Source organism: Sphaeramia orbicularis, chromosome 16 (assembly GCF_902148855.1).
Source record: "Sphaeramia orbicularis chromosome 16, fSphaOr1.1, whole genome shotgun sequence".
Taxonomy (NCBI): domain Eukaryota; kingdom Metazoa; phylum Chordata; class Actinopteri; order Kurtiformes; family Apogonidae; genus Sphaeramia; species Sphaeramia orbicularis.
In genome coordinates, this window is record NC_043972.1 from 48834089 (window position 1) to 48858018 (window position 23930).

The following is a 23930-nucleotide window of genomic DNA, read 5'->3' on the forward strand; positions in this document are numbered from 1 at the left end:
GCAACTTAAAAGAAGACTGTCCTACACACATATAGAGGGAATTATTAAAGGCAAGTATATCCCACTTATGGACCGGAGCTTTTTCTGAGCGACTTCGTTGAAACGGTGACTGAACATGATGTTAATGTTTATTAACTTGTCGACTAATGCGACTGCACTGAGGAGGGTGTGTTATTAAATTTACCAAAGGAATGAAGCGGTCTGTAGGAATGAAATCTGGCCACGACATTCAGCCTTAAATACAAAAAGGCCCTTATTTCTAATGAAGCACTTCCTCTGTGCCTTTTTTATCATGCTGCATGTGCGATGACAGCGTTCACTGATTGTAAGTTAACATCCGTTTTCAGTGCAGGACTGAACGCTTCTGCTTCACGCCTTCATGCCTATGGGCTCATTTGGGGACGCTATCACTAATGTCATGTGGCTTAATAATGCTAATCGGCGTGTTTTCTCTTCTCAGAGCACAATGCCCAGGACAAGCCCCTCCGTCGGTAGGAACCTGACAGACATGAGCTCCGACAGATGATATGGAAGGATTCGGTCCAAATGTTGCATCGAGGCAATAATAGGCCAGGCAGGAAATTGGAGTAAAGCTGAAACAGAAGGCTTTGCTACCCATCAGCTTGGCGGCTTGTGTGAATATATGTGAATATAGAAGTGCCTATGGCGGAGTTCGGGGAGGACGGCAGCCTGCCTCCGGTGAACGCCGGGGGTTCGGCCGTGCACAGCGACGAGGCGGCGGGCAAGACGCAATGCGAAGGGTCGGTCCTTAACGGAGACTGTGGTGGCTCCGGAGCCCCGGTCACACCTGGAAGCCAAGCCGTGGTGGAGGCTGCCAACACCTCTGACATACCTCGCAGGAGCAGCATTATCAAGGTATGCATTCAAGTTACAAGCCTGTGGGTTTACCATTCATGTGGGTGAGCTAGCACGAATATTCCACACATAGGAAGTCCACATATCTCGTCAAATATCTTTTCTGTAACCTCTTATATAACGTTATCACACCTAATATTTTCAGTGGAAGCTGTTATATAGACAACTGTTCAGGACAACAAACATGCAGCACATCTTGCATCCCAATGAACCATCCGTTCTTCAGTGAATAACATTTATATTTTATATAGCATAACATAATATAAAAAGGGATGGAAATTAAAGCAATGAAAGATGACCACAAAAGGAGAATAAAATGACGATCTACAAGAAAGTACAGCAATAAAGAAGTCAAGTATCACATGTCAGGAAATAGCATTTCTCCAGCTCTTATCTACTGTAAAATAATTTGAATGTGGTGGAAGGAATGAATATAGGGTTAGATTATATTCTTAGGTTACATTCCTCTACAAATAGAAGAATATGGGTTATATTCTTCTATAAATAACATTAATATTTTATATTGCATGAATAATATGAATTGGGATGGCCACATATGGAAAGTAAAGCAATTCAAGATGTCCACATAAGGAAAATATAGTGACGATCTACAGGAAAGTACAGCGATAAAGAAGTGAAGTGTTATATATCAGGAAGTGACATTTCTGCAGCTCTTATCTACTATAAAATAATTTGAATGTAGTGGAAGGAATGGGGATCAGTAATACAGAAAATAAATCAAGTGGCGTAGAAGAAGTGTGGGTGTGAAGATGGATCTGACTTTTGTAGCTGGGGAAATAAACGAACAGCATCATATTGTAGAAGTAAAGAAAAGTCAAGGGTGAAAGGGTAAGGAGGTGCAGAAAATGAGTCAAAAATGAGCAAGTAAAAACAATTAATTACACTGTGCGTGTGTCAAAAGAATGCAACATAAAGCGATGATACTAATGATAATGTGTGCAGTGCACCAGTGGATCGAGTTCAACCAGTGGCAGGTTTTTAAAGGCAGATTTATTCATTAATTAGCAGAGATAATCTTGCCCCTTCTCCAAAAATGTTGACACTCAAGGGTGAGTCATCTCTCACTTTGTTAGAAATCAAGTAACTCTTGAACTGAACATTTAAGTCACAGTAATACATTAAATCACAGTCACTGAACATCAAATTCAAAGTAAATAATTGGTAGATGTGGGACTGAACATCAAACCTTCTGTAAAAAAAATCTAGATGGGAGCATCATTTCCTTTCTAGAGGCAAAACCTTAACTGCCAGCACCAAATTCCTTAACTGGACTCATTAGTTAGGCCTAATTGAAAGATAATGCTGTACAGTCTGATCCAATTCGTTAGATGTAGAATTGACCAAAGTACAGTACAAAAACCAACAAAATAAAACAATTAACTGATGCAGAATAACTTAATAATAACTAATCACTACAGCACATGTTGTGTATGTTGGAACAAGTGTTACAGCTTGACACACAGTAACATTGTTTCCTGAGCGATCAAGGTTAATAGGGTATACTAGGAAAATACTATCTGGAAAGATTAAAAAAAAATGTTAACTTAGAGTTTAATGTTTAGCGATCAACATTTTTGACACAGATGTTCAGTTTGACAGTGATCTGGTTTGCAACAAAGTAAATGGCCCCAGCTGGCTGGTACTGGCATCAAATCCAGGACCTTCTACCTGTAGGCAACAGTGCAATGTATGTATGTGTGTGAGTGTATATATATATATATATATATATATATATATATATATATATATATATATATATATATATATATATATATGTGTGTGTATAGATATATATGTGTGTATAGATAGATAGATAGATAGATATTTTATCATTTGAGTATTTTACAGATTTCCTCTCTGCAAACATGCTGTGTGGAAGAAGAGAAAGGTCACACTAACAAACATGGAGGGAAAGGGAAGTTCCAAATAGAAGCAGAACGTACAGTGAAACAGGATGATCTACAGTGTGCTTATTATATATTTATTTATTTATTTATTTTTTACAGGTGACCACTAGTGGATTTTTATAGACCAATGCTTTAGACTAGGAGTAAGAAAAAGCTAATATCATTTCTGCCCCTCCTCAAAACATTTTACACTGAAAATGCAGTACATCTGAAATTACAGTAGATAAATCTGAATCACAGAACATCAAACTCAAAGTAATTGATCAATAAATATGGGACTGTGCTAACCTTTGTTTAACCAGGAATGGTACACTAAGATTAAAAATCACTTTACAAGACAAGCATTTAAGCATATTATCAAATGTTCATCAAGCAGGCTTCCCAAGGGGCCTTATAAAGTCTTAAAAGTCTTCAATTTACAAATCTGCATTTACCTTAAAAAAGTCTGGAAAAGGTATTACATTTGATGTGGTAGGTCTTAAATTATGTTGCCACAAAGTTGTTCACTGTATTGCATTTAAATGGGTCTGGGAAATGCCCAAGCTGCAAAGAAAGTAACAGTATTACTCAGTTCCACCTGTTCCAGCCCGAATTATATTGAAATTAGGAACCAATTATGGCTAACTTTGTAGCCCCCGGTGAGAAATGACTTGGAATGGTGGGAATGAAGACGTTGGAGTAAATAAATACATTTTCCTAAATACTAGGAGTCATGAATTTTTGCCAGTATGGCTGTGAAATGGGCATTAAATTCTGTTTTAAGCAGTCTTAAAAATGTCTTACATATAACTTGTACAAACCTGTAGGAACCCTGATCAAGTGTCACCAGTTTACAATCAAATGAGGCCCAACATCTACAGCCTGACGTGTCTGCCTCCTCAAACTAACTGTAAGAAAAATCTATGGCTGTTGTTATTCAAGTTTAGAAACCTAATATTAAGTTAGCATCTGTCTAAGTTCTGCCATTTGTGAAATATCTTTGCTCCCAAAGATCAGAATCAATTTATCCAGGGGGAACTTTCTTATGCTGCACAAAGACAAAAACTCACTAATGAACTAATTAATGAATGAAAAATAACTCATGAATACCACAACTCATGTAAAATATTTGTAAAAAATATAAATATCTAAATGTATATTTGTTAACACAGTGTTACTGCATATGTGAAGAGTTGTTTGTAGTCAGATCCAGATCCCATTGGTTCTGTACATACATTTAATTGGTATCATTTTTATTCTGACAGCTATGTATCATATTGCATTTGGTGTACACATCTCATGGGCATGACTGCAGTATTGCTTAAAAGGTACTGGAGATGATGAGACTTCCTCACATTGCATCAGTTTATGTTGTAAGCCTTGAAGACATTTTTTTTTTGATGCTAATGTTGTTGTCGCTGTTGCTCCTATAACTGTCTTTAATGTCAGTCAGAGCAAAGCGAAAAAGTCTGAAGATAGTGAAGGAGGATTTGCACAGGTGTAGGGAACAAAGGCTTCATTTTATCTGCAAATCAGCTCCACTATCTGCCAACAGAAAATGTATAAATCCAGAAAAGAACATGAAATATCAGAGTGAAGCATCAGTTCTGTGTGTTTACTTTTAGTTTATAGAGGCCAGTAAAGCAGAAGTCGTTCTTATTGCACTGCCTTCTTTCCTTTTGAGGCTCTTATATAGTGGCCAACGTGATGTATTTGAGTGATCCAATATCACGTGCAAAAATCAATACCATTATTAGGTCTATAATTTGATCCTGCAGCGGGATATGTCTACCTTCAGTACGAGGGCTTGGTTGCTCACCTTTTCCTCTGCAGTTTTTACAGGAAACACATTCTTGGCACATTGTGGACGCTGAACTTTGACGTGCCCTCTGCCTGCAGATTGATGTGGGTAATATTGACATTTCTGCCTTGTAAAGTTCCTAGTAATCTCTCACTACACAAGGACCTGTCTCACTTAGCAGGCTGTTGGGTGCGATTTATTTCAGCAGGATATTTAATGTCGTGAGGAATAGATTCTTGAGGAAAAGAGAGGGAGCTTGGTCAGACTTATTTAAAAAAACGGAAATGTCAGTTCACGTACCTTAATGTTATTAAAAAAAAACAAAAAAAAACCACACAACAAAATGTGTCCTTAGTTGTTTTGGAATTTCAGTTCAGAGCTGGTGAAGTCTCTTGGAAGAGCCCAGTCCTGTTGAACTTTTAAAACAACTAAAGATGAACGATAATCTGGACAAATAAGAACTAACACAGACAACAAAATGTACTGCTAAAGAACAGACAGAGAAATATAGTTGGAATACCTTACTGCTACTTGATTGTGTCGTTGTTGCTCCTTTCCGGATCAGGTCTTCGGTCTTGTGCGAACCAGAGGCTTCCACATAGTGGACCTCTGACAACAAATAATTCAGAGATACTCCATGATTCTTAACTAATGTAATAAAGGTCATGTCAGATTTCACAGTGAAAGCATTGTGACAAAGTATGTAAAATAAGAACATCAGATCAGATTGAAATACTTCAGCACATAGCAACACAGGACACAGATGGATAAACATCCAGTGAATCATAGCACAGCAAATGACTTCTGATAAGTCAGAGCCAGAATGGCTGTCATGTCAAGTTAGCATTATGGGAACATGGATCGTTACAGAGGCTGTGGTTGAAGCAGGATGGAGACTTCATATTTCAGAATACAGAGGCAGTCTTTAGACCTGGATGGACAGCAACAACAATGTTGAGAAGGCAGGTTATAATTCACAAATTACTCTGCTTATTGGTAACTTTGTTTTAAACTGGAAAGTCCTTCTTAAATTAGTACCTAAGGGTGGTGGAGGGGTATGAGTGTTTGAGTGATCTCAGGAGCAATGTCTCCCAATGCAAAGTGGTCCTAGTAAACAGGTGAGACAAAGAATGATCCAGTAGGCTTAAGACCACACAGAATTCAATGAATAAGTAACTCTCACTCAGGTTAGGGACACTAGGGCCACACCATAAAACGGGCATACTGTTGGCTCTTGAAAAGGTGTTTTTAAGTTTGTTTAGGTTCCAACGGTGGAGTTTCTGTGGTATTTTTAATAACCGTAACATGGTTGTTTTTAGCAACTGAAGGGATGTGTATGAAACTCATCGATAACATTGACTAACGTTTCGTTTCTCTTTGACACTGGCTGTCTTTTGCTGGTTTTGGGTTCCACATAGAGCCCTGTGAGCTCTTTGTGATCACTTAGCCATGGTCAAAGTTGAGCCCTCCAGAGCAGATCTATGGTCCTACTGGCCAATGTCACAAGTGTCAGACTCTGTGATGGATGATACGACAATGTTCAGACATGCTATTAGTGTGTTGTGTGTCCCAGAGGCTGTGTTGATTGTCGTATTTTATGATGCACTGCATGAGATAAAACGTTGTATTTTCCTGCTCGATGCCCTTTCTTGTTCCCCATGTGAATCGAAGCTCTGTGGCAGTTGGAATGGGCCGACTGATGTTGTGTAGTCTGACCCTGGCGTAACATTTTGATTACTAAATGTAATTAAATTACACTCATTTCCTCAGTTACTGCAATGGGTTACAGTTACATTCCATATGTAGTTTAATTATGTAATGTTGTTAAATGCAACAGTATGCTACAGTATACACTACCAGTCAAAAGTTTGGACTCACCTCCTCATTTAAATGGCATGAGATGGACCACAGATGGCCAACAAGTGCTCAACATCACTGGGAACTCCTTCAAGACTATTGGAAAACATTTCAGGTGACTACCTCATGAAGCTCATCGTGAGAATGCCAAAAATGTGCAAAGCAGTAATAAAAGCAAAATGTGGCTATTTTGAAGAATCTAAAATATAAAACATGCTCTGAGTTATGTCACACTTTTTTTTATCTACATAATTCCATGTGTGTTAATTCATAGTTTGGATGCCTTCGGCAAGAATCTACAATGCAAATAGTCATGAAAATAAAGAAAAACCAGGTGAGTCCAAACTTTTGACTGGTAGTGTATTCTCACCAATACTGCTTGTTGATGCAAGAATATTCAGATGTCTAATTTCCAAACGATGCTACTAAAACACAAACAGTTAATATTTCCAGTTTCACTGAAACCATTTTTATTTTTCCATGCTCCACTGGCTGCCAATGGGACAATTATTACAGAGACAGAATCAGGGCATGTGATCTGATGATTAATATCATACAACAATTTTAACAAAATGCATATCATTTCACATTATGCTTTAATTGTTTATATTAATGTGCCACAAGCCACTTGTTAGGTAACATTTTTAATCCTTTGGAGGATGCTTTATGTTCCTCCATATGGATGCAGTCAGGACAACTGAATGAAGGTGAAATACAGAAGGAGGACACAGTGAATGTACAGAATGGCATAATTCTGTACAGGAATAGTTTGGAAATTATATTATTTGTGTAGACAGTCCAAATAAAAAATAATAATCAAATGTGATGAAGCAGATCTTATTAACACATAATACTTTGTTGACTACATATATACTGTTACTGTTACTAGAATATAAAATGACATGAACTGTGATAGAGAATTCTGGACATCACCACACAGACAGTTTACGTACTACTTTTAAGAACTGTCATAATCTAATCACACACTTTATGTCTCTTTAGCCTCATAGCATAGTTTTCATTGTCATAGTTTTGTCCAAATTGTGATATCTGTAACTTTAATCTCCTAATACTGCTGCTTGATTTTTCATCATGACCTGACCTGAAAAAATAAGACTCAATGCTGTGAGGGTATAATGATATTCAACAATATATGCAGGAAACACTGAAATATTGTGTGCTTAAAACTCCCTAAAGTTTACTTATGAGAGTGTATTAGAGAACGGTGTTGAGTAGAGACAGGACAACATATTGGCAAAGTTACTTGCTGGTCTGTGTTTACTACGGAAGTGTTGTGAGTTAGATAGTCACTGAATTTACTGTTGAATCTGTTTTAGAGTTGTATTTATGCACTACTGATGTTAATTGTGGTGGTGAGTTCAAGTGCCATCAACAACTTCCTTTCAACCTCATGCTCATTTAGAAATTTTCCAGTCTTAGCATTCACATACACATTAGACTAAGTGCTGCAACAATGAATCAATTAAATTGATCCAAATCAATTCTTAAAAGAGTTGGCAATGAATTCAGCAGTCGATTCTTTGGTCTTGAACACGTTCGTATTGAGGAATGCCCGCACGCTATGTAGTGCAACAGAGGAAAACACAGAGCAGCATGGCTGAGACTTTGGATCCTGGGCCAGATTTTTAAAACTTGGTTTACATTATGTTCGCGGTGGCTATTGCAGCCCTGGTTGGCCCAAATCTAGTGCGCTGTTTATATAACGAAACTTGAATATGGAGAAAAACATGGCCGAAATCCCACGGAGCACTACGTTTCGGGCAAAGGGGGCTGCTGTGGCCACCGGTAACATGTAAACCTAGCTTAAGATAGCCTACGTGTCGTGATTACTTTAGACCGCTAGCTAGTTAGACACTATTGTCATAATTATAACGTTTTCATCCATCTCCGTTTATCAGGCCACCAGACTAACATTACCTATCTTTGACTCGAACTAATACATGCAACGCTAGTTTGATAGCCTATAACCGGAGCTGGTTGAAGACTATAGCTTGCTAATCTCTAGCCATAACAAGTCTAGGTAGTGGGCTAGTGCTGTCTAACTATACCCGGAGCCATTGCCTGGATGTAATCATTAGTGACTTGTCTGCAGCTTATATTGCTTTGGGTTAAATACTGATCTTTGACAACTGAGTCTTTTGTGTTTATCTGATGAATTGATTAGTTGTTAAAATAATCTACAGATTAATTGGTTATTAAAATTATTGTTAGTTGCAGCCCTACATTAGACAGTAATAAATTAAATGATCTTCTACAACCGTAGCACAGTAAAAATCTACAGGGTGTCCCATAAGTCTCCATACATAGGAAAAATAAACATTTCTTGACATAAACCATTTTTATATATATAATATGCTCTATATGTCTGCCATTTTGTCGGGAACACATTTCAATGCGTGTCCTCCACTGCTGAAGAACTATAAAGAAGAAATATAAAGAAATACATGTTAGAACCATATGTATTATGTCTCCTATGTATGGAGACTTATGGGACACCCTGTATATCAGGCTCAGTATTTATTTTTAGTAAAATGGTGTGTACATTTTGATATATGTTGTATTTTCTTACAATGAAATGTAATGTTTATTCAGCAGTGATGTGTTTTGTGAATAACCAATACTTGAGCTTAATCTTGATATGTACTTAAATTTGTTTTCAACAATTGGACTGATCTGTAGTAGTCAACAGCAGGACCAGTGTTAACGTGATTTAGCAGCCGGTTTCACATCATCAGTTTCTTAGATGTTCTTCTAATATGACAGGAGGATGTGGCCAGGGCAACACCAACCGCATTCACTTCCAACAGCTGTACTAGTCATTTAGAGCAGCCTGATTTTTATGTCGTTTTTCTGCGGAAGAAGTGGTGGCAGTGTGGGTGTGTAAGGGTTTGGAGGTGGGGGTGGGGGCCCAGCACATCTAAAGACATGTTGAGATAAAAGAGAGGCTTTCTGTAACACTGCAGCGTATACCACTTCTCCAATATCTACCATATTCACAGTCATTTCTAGAAAAACCATGAAAAGATACAGTGACTGCAAAATGTTGAAACTCAAAATTGTTGTTTGCTGCCACATTGTGGAACATCTGTTGTGGAATTGTTGAGCATTCAGATTCATACTGGGGACAGTATGAAGCACAGGACTGGTGTGATAAGTATCTTTAGCTGTTTTGACATTTTTAACCTCATTACACTCTACTACTAAAGCCTACAGCCACATCCTGTTTACTACCTGACTTAAACAGCCAGATTTGAAGTCTACCACATGTGACTCAAAATATTATGGGTGGAGATGCCACTGTAAGCTTCTTTTCCACTAAACTGTCAAGGAGGTCATGTTTTCAGTTGACGTTACTTGTAAGCAGTAAAATGTATATGTTTAAAAAATATTTTGTTCTAAGAGTCCAAATAATGCCTTAATAACTTTCCTCATCTGCATCTTGAATGGTCTTCAGTAAAATCTTCTGACAGATTAAGTAAACACATACCAAAAACAAGAATCACAGACTCATTTTCTTTGTTTTGTGTGAGAATGAAATGCAAAAATGACCATTCTCCAAATCATGATTCATCTTCCATCTGTGATGGCTGTCAAAACAACTGTAGTATTCTTTTTATGCATAATATTCTGCCTTAAGTAAATTATTCACCCACCTTCTACAAAACTAAAGGTCAAAACAACTTCTTGTATTGCTATACATGTTAACTGGACATAAATCCACCTACAGACATTAGAAATATTCCAACTAATGAACTGTTTTATACATTTCTGTTCCATTCCATGGTTATTCTGTTGTTATTTTTAGTCAATAAACTGCATCTTGCCTCCATTTGACTTAAACCCACTGAGTCCATCTCCTGAAACATCTGTTGGTTGCACCTTATTCATGATCCACAAGCATTTATTATGACACATGACCCAGACCACAGTGTTTGATTCACCTTCCCTCTGGTCATAGGTTCAGACCACTGAGCAGAGGCTTTGTTCCTCTCACAGCCTTTAAATAAGTAACCCTCCTTCCAGCTACAAGAAATCCAGTCTGCGGTGTGTACAGAGTGTTAATCGATGTCTCTGCCTCTGTTGTGTGACGCTTTAATTAAGTGTTTATCTGTGTTATGTATCCATCTACTGTGGAAGCGAATTTCCTTTTTATGGGAAAAACAAGTTAGATGTAGACGAGAATAAAGTCCACAGACTGCACATTTATTTTACCACTAAAGTGGCAATCTTCTACATTTTAAACACCTTTGTTATCAACACCACCTATAGTAAGGTGAAAAGCCCAAGATTATTTATTTAATTTTGTGTTTGTGCTTTGTTGGATACTGCACTGATAAAATAGTCATTTAGTTTTCACTGGTTATTGACGAGTGATTGTACTCAAAATAAATAAAAGTATAAATTATTGTATTTACATCTGTTAATATAGTCATGTATGTTGCATATGACTGTGATTATTTTGCCATTCTAACAATGTTTATATTCTTTGTGATATATTACATGACATATGCTGTATATTATTGTGGCTACTCCTGATGTTGTGATCCTGCTGGGAGGTGGTCATCTGTTGGTGTCATTGAATCACATGTTATAATGAAAGGTGTTTGTGTTTTACACAGTAGAGGAGACATTAGCCGCACTTCTCTAACTTTGACCCTTGTGGAAAAACTCCAAAACCCTTTTTCTTGCTTGCTTGCTTGAGGTTGTTTTTGTCTTTTTTACAGCAGGAATAAATAATCAGTTCTGACATGGCAAACATTTAGCTGGAGTGATTATCTAATTGATTGGCAGTTTGTGTTGTCTGTAATTTGGCTGACATTTTCTGGAGAAGGAGCTGTTGAGGTGAGGTGTCAGTCACCATGTAGATTTTTGCTTTGAATTCAATCCATGTCACACCTCCTAGGAAAAACAAAAAAAACATGTTTACCCTAGTTTTATTCTGAAAACTTGGATTATTCATGATGACTTTACATAATTGTTATTTGACTACAATAATTCTGGATCAGCCAATGTTTTACAGTGATCCAAACGTTTTTATACTCTTAACGCTACATTCTCTGCTTCAGCTAAGCGTCTGTAAATGAGGCTTAGTTAACCTTGGTGTTCAGAAGTTGGAGCAGCAGCTCATCTATTGTCATTTCATCAATCATCACTTCTTCAGCAGGGCTAAGACATGTTCCATATACTCTGCAGGTTCAAGAAAACTAACCAAACTGTGTTAGTGTGGATAGATGGCAAACGATCACCTGCAGTCAGTGGATGGTTTAGCAACATTAATGCTACAGTAACCCATATTGCAATGCACTCTAAAATACAGCAATGACAATGGTATTCGGGCAATTTAGAATGAATAGTAGCTGAGCAGAATATTTTCTACAGCAGAGTTATTCACTCATTTAATGACACGGTCTATATAGTCCCTCTGGAAAGCAGTTTATATAGCAAATTAGAATTGATTGTGAGTTAAGATTGTGAGATTGTCCAAACCTAGCACTTACTGTGGGCTTTCTGATTAGTCTCTAATTCTTCATATCCTTAAAATAAATATGAAATATACAGTATCTAGAAAAAGGTGCAACTGCTGCATAACCATAACATAGTATATATTTGGGACACATAGATATGCATGTGGCAATATTAGTTTAGTTTAGGTATTTACCAGAATCCCATTTGAATGTCTGTACTTCAGCAGTGTATCAGAGCCATGTTGACTGTGGGAGGCAGGCGGCAGGAGAAATAATGAGCCCATGGCTTCATCTTTCCACCTCATGTCTCACCTCACATCCTTTCTAACAAAGAGGATCTTTTCTACAGTTTGGTAAATAGCACTTTGTCACTGCTCTGTTAGAAAACAAACTGAGATTGTGATATCACCCTGTTACAAGGGAACAGTATGGTTTTAATTATGGTGGACCAGCAGTGCTGTGAGTCCAAGGCTCCAACAAGTATTTTCTATGGGAGCAGTCAGATGGTTCATAATATTCCGTCAGCCTGCATCACACAATCCACTACATCATCGTCAGGTTACTGTACTTTGACAAGTTGTCCCTCTAAACCCACATTTCATACATTCAACTTTGCAGTTTTTTAAACATAGTATCTAAAAAAAAGTATTAAAGTGAAAGATTAAAGAAGGGCGAAGCAAGTCATACAGATTGGTGGAAACACTGAGGATGATACAAACTGTTCTGGTAAATGAGACTTGAATTTACTCTTCCATCTGTTTTACACTTGTTCTGCATTTGTATTTATAAACTATTGATGTTAGTTTTACTTTTAACACTGAACTCAAAGTACCATTAATAATGTCTATCCTTGGTGTGCATTTAGAAGACTGTCCTTTATAAATCACATATCTGACTTTGGAACACTCACATTAGACAGTAATGGTTGGAGATGGGATTTATTTACAACCTTGATGTAATGAAAGTCAGAATAATATGTCACATTTACTCTGAATCAGTTGGTGTGTGAATAGCAATTCGTGATAAATATAGAAACCATGCGATGGCCAATAATCTATCAAATGGCATATTATCATCATTAAATTAATCAGATTATCACACACCACTGTTGTTACTCATATTGTCTGAGTCTAATAGACTTCTCGTGCAGTATCCTGCTGTTGTCGGACTGGAGGCTGGATTTGATTCAGGCACCCAATCAGTTACCTGAATAAATGTTTATCCATTCATCAGCTCAGATGTCGCTACTTTACAGAGTCGCTTGTTACCTCCGCCAAGGAGGTTATGTTTTTGCCAGGGTTTGTTTGTCTGTCTGTCTGTTTGTTTGTCTGTCTGTTAGTGTGCAACATAACTCAAAAAGTTATGGACAGATTTTGATGAAATTTTCAGGGTTTGTTGGAAATGGGATAAGGAAGAAATGATTAAATTTTGGTGGTGATCGGGGGTGGGGGGGGCCCACGGTGGGGGTGGGGGGGCACTAATCAGCCTTGGCGGAGGTCTGCGCTCTCCGAGTGCCTCTAGTGTTATATAAAACATATCTGAAATGACTTATAATTCTACTAAATGAGGGAGGTGCTTTTACAGCCCCAGTTTTGCATTAATGCTTTCCTAAGGCAGTGATATACAGGCAGGAGAATGCATATTGAAACTATTATCAGGGAACTTCACTTTCTGAAATGGTAATATCAGAGATGAGTACAAAACAATCATTTAATTTAGTGAATTCATATACACTAAGATATTACTTCACTATTACATGCCTGTGTTTGATGTCACTGGCCTACAATTTTTAAGAGATCTGCTTCAGTGATTAAATGTGCTAAATGTTACATATTTTACAAAGATTAATTGGAAAACCAATGACAAAAGTGCTGGTTTGCTGATGCTTTCAAGGTATATGATAAAGTGTTATGCCACATTTATATTGGTTTATATACAATTATACAATAGATTCATAAATTTTCCACTCAATATAACCTCTACAGTGAATGTATTGTAATGTGCAGACAGTGTTTTGAAGTAGATCTGGTAGCTCTGAGACAAATATTCCTTTGGAGTTAAACCCATTCTCTCATTAATTCTTGAATTTCACATTTTGACTCAAGACTGTATCTTGGAAACTTTAGCCAACCAGCATTTTTGACTGGATTTTTCTTTGTCAATGACTCACACTTAGTAAAATTCACTACTTTTAGTCTGGCAGTATTTTATTTGTAGACCAGTGTATTCTCGTATCATCTGAAAATTCTTGACAAAGCTCCTGATTTTTCATCCTCTAATTAAGGTCTTTAGTATTCCTGTTGCCTCAGAACTGTCTTGTGGCTGTTCAACCTTGAGCAGCTCCTTGGATGAATCAGCCAAGATGATTTTTCAGTCATACCCATTTTGGCTGTGGAAATTTTATGAGATTGGCAGCTAATGGACTGCATTAATTTGCCTGTAGTCTCGGCAGTGCTTGCAGCCTGCCAATAGACCCAAACCATCTCATCACCAGTGTCTCATCAGAAACCCAGTTGTGCTGGTGCTGTTTACTCTTTTCTTCTGTTGATCTGAACTGTGCCATGGTAACTTGGCCTCATAGTTCCCTGGGTGAGGTCTAACGTAAATGTTTTTAAAAATTTAATTAAAAAAAATTGTTTTCAGTAATTTGACACACAGCAAGAAGGTCCTGGCTTAGAACTCAGCATAGTCTGGTGTGGGCTTCTCAGTGGAGTTTCCTCCCACTTACCACAGACATGCACTTTAATGTGAACAGGTTGCTCTGAATTATCTGTAGTTGGGAATATGAGAGGGAATTATTTTCCCTAAATGTCAACCGTGGGATTAACTGTCCAGGTGTTAGCCATCTTTATCCAGTGAGAGCTAGGATATCACCTGTAGAGCTGCAGCTATTGATTATTTTTTTGTCATCGATTTTATAATCGACTTTCTTCGATTCGTTTCCACTAAGCAATTATGTGAATAGACTGAAAAAAAAAACGTGAAAATGTGAAACAGACATGTCTGAAAATGACAAACAACTTGTCCTTTATTCCAGAACCAGCTGAAACAACAACCACAAAAAGAATAAAAATAGAAAGATATATAAACAATGTTTATATAGAAATAAGAACAATAATAACCGTATGAATGTATATAGAAAAATATACAATAAATATTTATACAGTAAACAACAAACAAGTCCAATGACATCTACAAACAATATGTGCACTGCAGTCTTCAACACATTTGGATCCAACTTACTGACAATTTAAGATTGAACTCATGCTGCATTTCCACTATGTGTTACTAGCTCGACTCGACTCAGCCTTTTTGTATTTACTTTACATAAAAGAACCTGGACTCTGGTACCCAGTACTAGTTTTTTAGTATCTGCTCTGCCGAGGTTCCAAAACGGGGGAAGAGATACTAAAACGTGATGTGTAAACAGTGCAGACCACTGATTGGTCAGAGAGTGGTCTCTGCATCATTGTGCGACCCGCCATTTTAAAAAAAACAGATTCGGAAGTTTACAGTAAATATACCGGTAGGTTAATCCACATGATGACAGCCTGCAAAACTACACCGTGGTTGGTCAAGGAGGTTCAGACATTTCTATCCTTCAGCATGAGCTTGACGGGCCAACACACAATGAGCGAGTTTATCAGCAACTCTCTGAGCAGACATCACGGAAGTTACATGTCATGTTGCTGTGACATCCATGTACTCTTAAGTTGGTAGTATCCTGTAATGGAAACAGTCTCCTGGAATAGTATCTGATACCCGAGTCGAGTCGAGTTGAGCTGGTTCCACATAGTGGAAACGCGACATAACATACAACTGATAAAACGAAGCCAAATATTTTTCAATATTTGTGTAAAACCTTAAAAGGAGTTTTTCTGTTGTTTAAAGGGTTTAAAGGAGTAAGTGATGTTTCCAATGAAGAAAAGTCAACATATAGACATTTCCTGCTTTATTGTCCTCATCTGTTCTGAGCTATGCTCCATGTTGTTTGAGTTGATCCTGGCGTCATGTGCATCACAATAAGCATCTGTGTGAAACACAACAGTGGAACCAATGTTAAGTTGTAGTGAAATAGAGAAAACGATGCATTGAGTCAGGAAAATTGTAATCGAATAATGTTTTTAATCGATTCAAGTCAATAAATCATTTCAGATCTAATCAACAGTTCATAGCTGGATAAAGACAACATATTTTGTGTGATGACAAACAGATGTAGCATCTCTAAAGACTGCAAGTCAAAAATAAAACATCTCAAAGTCAGATTAAGAACTGAAAGAATATGTACGAAATATAATAAATGAAAGGAAGTCATCTTAAATTTAGGGTGCTTTGTTTTGCTAAATCCCATTTGTCCATCTGCGTTATAAAATGAAGACACTCTCCATCTGACAAGTGTCTCAGCAGTGTTTCAGAATTAATGTCTATATTTTCTAATGTGTGAATACTAACATACATGTTACATTCACACACCATTACATTCATGTGTGTGCTGATAAAAAACAGGAAATAACAATTGTCACAATGTGTACCCACAAAATCTAGCAGAGACAACAAGGATAGTATCAGATATTGTGGTTCAATGTCCTATCAGCTGGTCATCCACATTTGTTTCTAATTTTCTTTCACATATGGCAGACATCATGGATCAGGGAATAATATGTTATGACTGATAAATTATTTTGAATGATAATTTAAAATGAATAAATAAATTGTGCATCCTCCGTAACACAGAAAGAGTTATTTTTTGGCCATATCAACCCACACTGAGACAATCTAAATTTCTTCCATCAGAGATTTGCTGTATCACTTACATGGTGGTTGAAATGGATCTTGGCTCCCTGTATCTGTAGCTCATCACAGGGATCAGGAAATGATGTGCTCACTGTGAAATGAGAAATACTCTCGGTGATGATTCAAAATGTCATCGTGCTCCACTCACTCGCTGACATTTTCTCAGAATCCCTTTAAATATTTTATTCATGTTAGCCATTAAACTGTTAAAATGAACCAGTAGTAGGAGGTTATATGGTTACGCTTATGGTTAAAGCACAGCACAAATCAACAAGTTCCATATGGTAGTCTCTAGAAGACAGAGATAACTCATAATTTACACCACAGTCTGTTTTATTTTACTGCAGCCTATTAGACACCTTGAATGACAACGTTGTTCTTTAATGAGCTATGGACTAATGAATTGTTCCTCCCATTCAGTTTCCAGCTTTAAGAGGACCTCAATAAGAGCTTTTTCTCCTTGATAGAACCTTGATAGAATGGCAGCTGAGATGTTCAGTATATGCGGGTAGAGTACACGTGTGCAAACAATGAGATCCTATTCACTGACCCGACTGGCTTCATAATGGTACGAAAAATAACCTCCATCTTTGTTGCTATAGAGTCTGCCCTTAGGCAGTGTCAGCAATTTAATAGTATGCCCAGTGTGTGTAAAGGAACACATTAATATTACTAAATTAACAAATGAAATGGGTCTGTTGACTTACTCAATCAATATTTGGAAATATGAGAGGCTTTTTTCTGAGGCCTAGAGCCAAAGAACAAAGCCATGGTGATGTAACAGTTGGACTGAACCACAGACACACTTAGGGGGAAAGTGGTAGAATAGGTAATTTGTACTCAGGGCAATATTTTCTGCATTATGGTAGATTGTCTTTGGCTCTTTCTCAGTACATTTTGAGGAGACATTCAGATGCTTCATTATTTACAATGAGGACATTTTTGTAGTTAGATAAATTCATGACAATATGGACAATGTATTACCTATTCCTTGGACTTTCTGCTGCTGCATATTATTCTAAAGTGCATGTACACTTATCTAAACAGGCATGTTTTCCTACAGTGAATCTGGTCCTTAAAGGTTAGGACTAATTGTTCCACTTAACAGCTAAGATGGAGGCCAAGCTGCCAGAACGCATTATTCAACCAGTCAGCCAGAGGCCCTTTACAAATGGACTCATATATTTGCCTGAATATTCGTTACAGATGAACTTAACACATATACTATGATGATAAATGGATGCAACCTCTCTGAACACTCAAAGTCAGTTTAAGAATTTCAACAAGTATACAAATGTAATAAGTTCTTTAGCAGTGTTTCAGATCCCATGCACTCAGTCCGTGCTGACCTTCCTGAAATTCGAATTACATGAGCATTCATGTACACTGGGCATGTGCGTGCTGATGTAAACAGGAAGCAAAAATTGTCTCAAATTGCTTAACAGCTGCTAGTAGAGACAACACCATCAGAAACTTGAGCGATTCAGTATCCTTGTAGAATCAGTTGGAAGTCAAGGCAGATGTCACATGTAGTGACCGACAACCATGTCAAAAACCTGTAAATGATCTGTTCAAATTACAAAAAAAACCCTGCTGATGTAAATGCAGCAAAAGCTGGACTCAGCATCAGTGACCATTGGTGTTGATCCGTTTCCACTGTTACCTTTTATTCATAGTCTCAATGTTCCAGAAATGGGTATTCACATTATTTTTCTGTTGAGGAAATGATAGCGCTTTGAAAGTTGACCCAGGAGTAGCTGAATTCTTCACACTTTATTTGACCAGAGACTCATATCTTATGGAAGAGAAAAGCAGCAGCTGGGTCCTTATTAGGTTGAAGCTCCTGTGGGATTTGACAGCAGCATAGAACAACACGACTCCATATGCTTATTTGAATAAAATAATATTCTCTTTAGTGGAAAATTCTGTTAATGTGTAAATGTTTTGATGCATACAGAATGTATTGGATATGTTTTTTCACCTTCAAACGTCAATGTATTTTTATTTAATCATAATTTAACCTTTTTTTTTTTATAGTGTTTTGTGATGTAGCTTGTGAAGAGAGGGGATCGACATGCACATCCAAAAAATGAGAGGTGTACAGGATCCCAAAAATGATGAAAAAATAAAAGAAGGTCCGCACAACCTGTGAGCTCCCAGAAAATTTATTGGACAAAGTGGTGACGTTTCGGTAACCCTTGGCCCAAAACGTCACCACTTTGTCTAATAAATTTTCTGGGAGCTCACAGGTTGTGCAGACCTTCTTTTATTTTTTGTATTTTTTGCGATGGTAGCTCTCACTGCAAGTTTGTATTTTTGACAGTCGTGCAAAGTATTGGTCTTAGCAGTGCACAAGTTTTGGTTGATCAATTTGTGCTTTCTTGTATATTACATCACACATTTACATTTACACGGTCTTGTATGTAAATAACAAAATATTTTCTGTTCAAATAATAAGACCCTAAAGTTTGCTATTTTAATTTGTCAAATAGTGCAGTAGAGCAACATAAACCATATTAACAAATGTCAAATGGTTTGAGTAACTTCATTTTCACGTTTGCACTTTATGCACTTACTTATACTACATATAATGTGAAAAGACCAGAATAGGGGTGAAAAAGAGGTAAAGAAAACAGTGTTCTTATTTATTGTGTTTGGCTAAGCTTGGTGACGTTAATGACTTTCCATCAGTGTGGGGTATGTGCTGGGTATCATGCAAGACCAATTCATTTTTATTTATGCGTCACAATAAATGAGCAGCATGTGCCTCATTGAGTTACAGCCATAGAATCTAAAAAAATCATTATTTTAACTATGACTGCTTGTATTACTGATATTAAGCTAGCAAATATGAGTTCATTGACCACAATTCTTTACAGTATGTCAGTTCTAAAAGTGTTTTGTTTGTTCTGTTACTGTAGTCAAGTTAAGGTGTTGGACTTTAAGTTCAGATCATATTCAGCACCAGTTGTCTGACAAGTCCTAGTTAATATTCCAGTTAATTACGGACTTGGGAGAAACTTCTGTACATTTTGTCAAATTTTTCTATATTCTGGGTTATTGTCTTTACTGTTCATTTCACACTTGTTAAGATACTTTGTGGTGGCAGAAATGTTAAGATTACAAGCTAAATCTACTTTGGTGACCTACCCAAGTCAAGTACATCTGTAGGAAGTTACACCTAATGTACATGTATGAAGGAGAAGAGCGAGGCACTGAACCAGAAGCATGTGAATAAGAAGTGTATTTATGTTTTCATTTAGGCTTTCTAACCGAAAACTGCACAGCAGACTGGTAATGATTGATACCAATAGTTCAAAGAAGCTATGGCATTATGGGAGTTGTAGTTGAGACCCAAAGAGGGGAAAATGTTATGGAAGTTGTGATATTATGATATTTTTGTGAGTTCTATCTAGCTGTTTTGTACACCTCAATGGAATAAATTTGGTAATCTCCAAAAAGTGTGACGCGGTAATTATATATTATTTGTAACATTTTTATTGCGTAAAAGTATTTTGTGACATTGTTCAGCTTGAGCTTGTTGTCAGGGTTGTAGGTAAAACTCTGGAGCACAGACTAATGGGTCCCCTGTGATGTCCTTAGTTGTACAGATAGTTCAACTGTTCACTGAGCCGAGGAAAAAAAAAGAGGATTCAGTCCACGGGGGATTGGAATTCCAGTGGGATATGTGAGCAGTGGATATAAACAGTCTTACTTGCTCACTACCTCCGTCTTGATGTCTTCGTGTTTTATTCAGTGTTTGGTTTTTTGACTGTCCGTTTCTTTTGAGCATCTCTCTCCAACTCAGTACACAAATACACAACAGAAATATTGATGATTTACTGTAAGCGAAGGCTTGAAGTGATTTCCCTGTTGAGTGAGCCACATGGGAATTGTCTAGTTTCCACTTGTATTATATAACAACATAAAAACATCTGATATCCTTTGCTTCAATGAACTATCCATGAAATTAAACCAAGGTCTTTTTTTATACATAAATATAAAAAGTACAAAGTCGGTGAAACTTAGGAATGGATAAAACTGTATAATGTACAGAAGTACAAAGCATTCTAAGCATGACATGTGTGCATTTAAAGCATTAATGAGTTATCTTTTTTAATTTAGTGGCGATACTTAAAAAATCATAGTTACACAAGAGGGAATTTGACAGTTCTTATCTAGACTGGTGACTCAACAAGTGCAGCAACATATGCAGCAATTCCTAGCTTATGAAATGTGCTCTCGCTTCTTGCACCATGTCATTTTAAGATGCCGATCCATGAAATGGTGGATATTGAAAGTGAGCATTTAATTAGACTTATAGACTAAGGCCGCTCAATAATGTCAGCAACTGTTCTGCTGCTTGAAAACTAAGTGGGAACCTCAAGGATTTTTATGTTCAATCTGAGATTTAGCGAATATGTTTAGGATAATAAGAAATGTTAGTGTGTTAGTTTTAAAGTATGGCCTATTTAAGAGCAGTCTGGTGATTAAACAATCGTCATAGAAAATAGTAATTATTTGTTGTGTAATTCATTCATTGTTTCATTTTGGAATACCACTGGAAGAAACTGAGGAAACAGTTAGCACAATTCTCTCATTTCATATCTCAGTAGTTTACATTAAAGTCTTTAGGGACAGAATGGCTGAATGGATAATCAGTTTATGGAATAAGTACCTGTTGGAGAAAAACAGAGGTTCAAAGGGGAAGAAAAAGGGTAAAAGTAGTGGAAAATGGTAAACTATTCTTTTGCAAACATAACATTAATCCTACTATTTTGGTACAGTCCTAGAACAGAAAATGTTTTAGATCCTTTAGAAAATTTTGTGAATGAGCTCAATAATTATGGAATAATCGGAAGGTTTGCAGCTCTTTCAACATGCTTCTTATTAGCACTAAGTTGCTAACAATTACCTACCAGTATACATACTTTTTACAGTGGTGATTTGGATATTGTAAGATTTGTGTTAGGGTACAGGAGAAACAAATATTTGAATACAATGCAGAATACCTGGAAACACTGTGTCTGATTTATGTATTTATGGTGACTAAATTTGTGTTTACCTTTGTATAAATCAAGACATTTCAATCATGTGGACGTAAAATAAAGAAATGTACTAGAACGCAGGAAATGATGTGATTGAAGATAGGACCTGCGATAGGACCTACAAACCCACTGCTAAATGTGTCCCCCAGATGTTTATATGAAACCTACATTCAAGCCTTTGAGTCAGCAAAACAAATTACACAAACTCCTGGAGGTTAAAATGACACAACCCAGCACTCTGGTGGTGACAAACTCAATAGAGTCAATGTAAATGAACCGAAATAATCTTAAGAGTTTACTCACTGTAGAAGAATTGTCACCACACATGCCTGCTTTTGTGTTCGCTGCATGGAAACTCAATGTCGAGAAACAAATTTGAAGACAGGCTGGTTTATATTTAGTAATAGAAAATAAAAATAAATTCTTATTCCTCTATGCAGATGTAATCCTGTGAAAATTCACTGCATTTATTCTAGAATCATTAATTCTTTTCAAAGAGAGCTGGTTGAGTCATCTGGAGAAAATCTTTTTAAATCAAAAAATGTTGGTTGCAGGGAAAAACAGTATTGCCATGTCAGTTTCCTTCCAACATTGTGCAGCCTTTGTAGATGTCTATTAATGTTAGACAAGCTGTCAGTCCTAGTTCATCACCACTTGAGTTTTACCAGAAAGATCAAGATTTTAATTGAGTTTGTGTTTTGACAGTACATGGGTATCTCAAAGCTTTCAGATGATGTGGTTTGGCTTTGAACAGTTAAAAAAAGACTGCACTGTACAGGTAACAGAATTGTATTGAACATTAAGACAAAAAAGATGAACTGTCACTGGTGATGTTTATCTTACAGAATGCCTTATAAACCAAATGTACAGGGAAGCAAACAGATTCACCTTCACTGTTTAAGTGCCGCTAAGGACTCCTACTGTTAAAAACAGCCCTGTGTGATGTGACTTCCACCAGAGGCAGAAAAGGATTGTTACATAATACCATAAGAAACAGCCCCCTCAGGAAATAATAACAAAAGCTAAGCCAAAGAGCGGAGTGTGAATTATTGTTTTGTGGGTTCAGTGAAGGTAGCTGAGGGAAATCCTGAGGAGATGGCCTGGTGTGGCAGCCCAGGCAAATACCGCAGGAAGCACACGCATATGTCTAGCAAGCTGTGACCGAAACTCAAGGTTAACATGGAGACGGCTTTAATTCCACAACAATCCACATTCTTTTCCAGATCACAAGGATTATCTGCAGTCAAGCATTTAGGTTTTAAGCTCCCCTTTAATGTAATGAACTCTCTTTAAGCAACAGACTGTTAAGGAATTTCATTTTTTTGTTGCTTATACTTCCTTTGAAATGAAATTCCATCAAGCTGTGTATATTTGTGTTAAGTCCCATAAAAATATGGTTGCAACTTAAACAGGAGAAAAAAAATGCTACATTTTGAATAATAAGTGGTAAGTCAGGTGCTCTAATGAATTTGGTCCAGAGACAAATTAACAGTGGATGGATAAATTTCAGTGAACATTCTGAATTTTGTGTCTACCAGTTCCTCATTTTCTGCTGACATTCATGGCTTACAGTTTAAATTTCTCCTCTGTGCAAGTTTAAGTGGCTTATATCACTATTTAAGTGATATCTTGTACCTTAGCTGCAGATATTGACATATATTTTTTGTGATACTTTCATGAAAGAACCATTTTTTATTAGTGTTGCATCTTATATTATGGGAGATATCCATAGGAAAGGTTGTGAAAGTTCTGAGCATTTTATTAAATGCTAAAGGACAAGATGAAATGTTACTCTTGAATATAAGTCTAACCAATTCTCAATTATGGCATGAGATGCATGCAGCATTCCTTTTGCATCAAGTGGTTTCATAAACCTGTCTGGGATTATTAGACTTTTTATATATAAAATGATGCCATTTTGCAGAAAGAACATTTACTGTAGAAAGTTAAAGAAATGTGGCAGCTGTAGATGACTGTGTGGATGAAAACTCTCCTTAAGGCAGGGGTCACCAACCCTGGTCCTCGAGATCTACTATCCTGCATGTTTTAGATGTATCCCTCTTCCAACACACCTGATTCAAATGACCAGCCTATCATCAAGCTCTGCAGAAGCCAGATAACGACCGTCAGGTGGACTGGAAGAGGGAAACATCTAAAACAT

General features: G+C 37.0%; 1 protein-coding gene across 5 annotated transcripts in view; it reads left to right on the forward strand.

Moving 5' to 3' along the window:
* Window positions 1-306: 306 nt before the first annotated feature.
* Window positions 307-23930, forward strand: part of plcl2 (phospholipase C like 2) — a 51569-nt gene continuing 27945 nt past the window's right edge. For 4 of the 5 annotated variants that reach the window (XR_003937706.1, XR_003937707.1, XM_030158004.1 and 1 more), the window contains exon 1: window positions 461-876. Coding sequence is in view for 3 of the 5 variants with exons in the window: in XM_030158004.1 (XP_030013864.1) it covers window positions 664-876 (213 nt within the window). In the remaining 2 variants the exon portion in view is untranslated. Of the gene's footprint in view, window positions 326-460; window positions 877-23930 lie in introns of those variants that run through there. The other variant, XM_030158006.1, reaches the window with a different exon arrangement.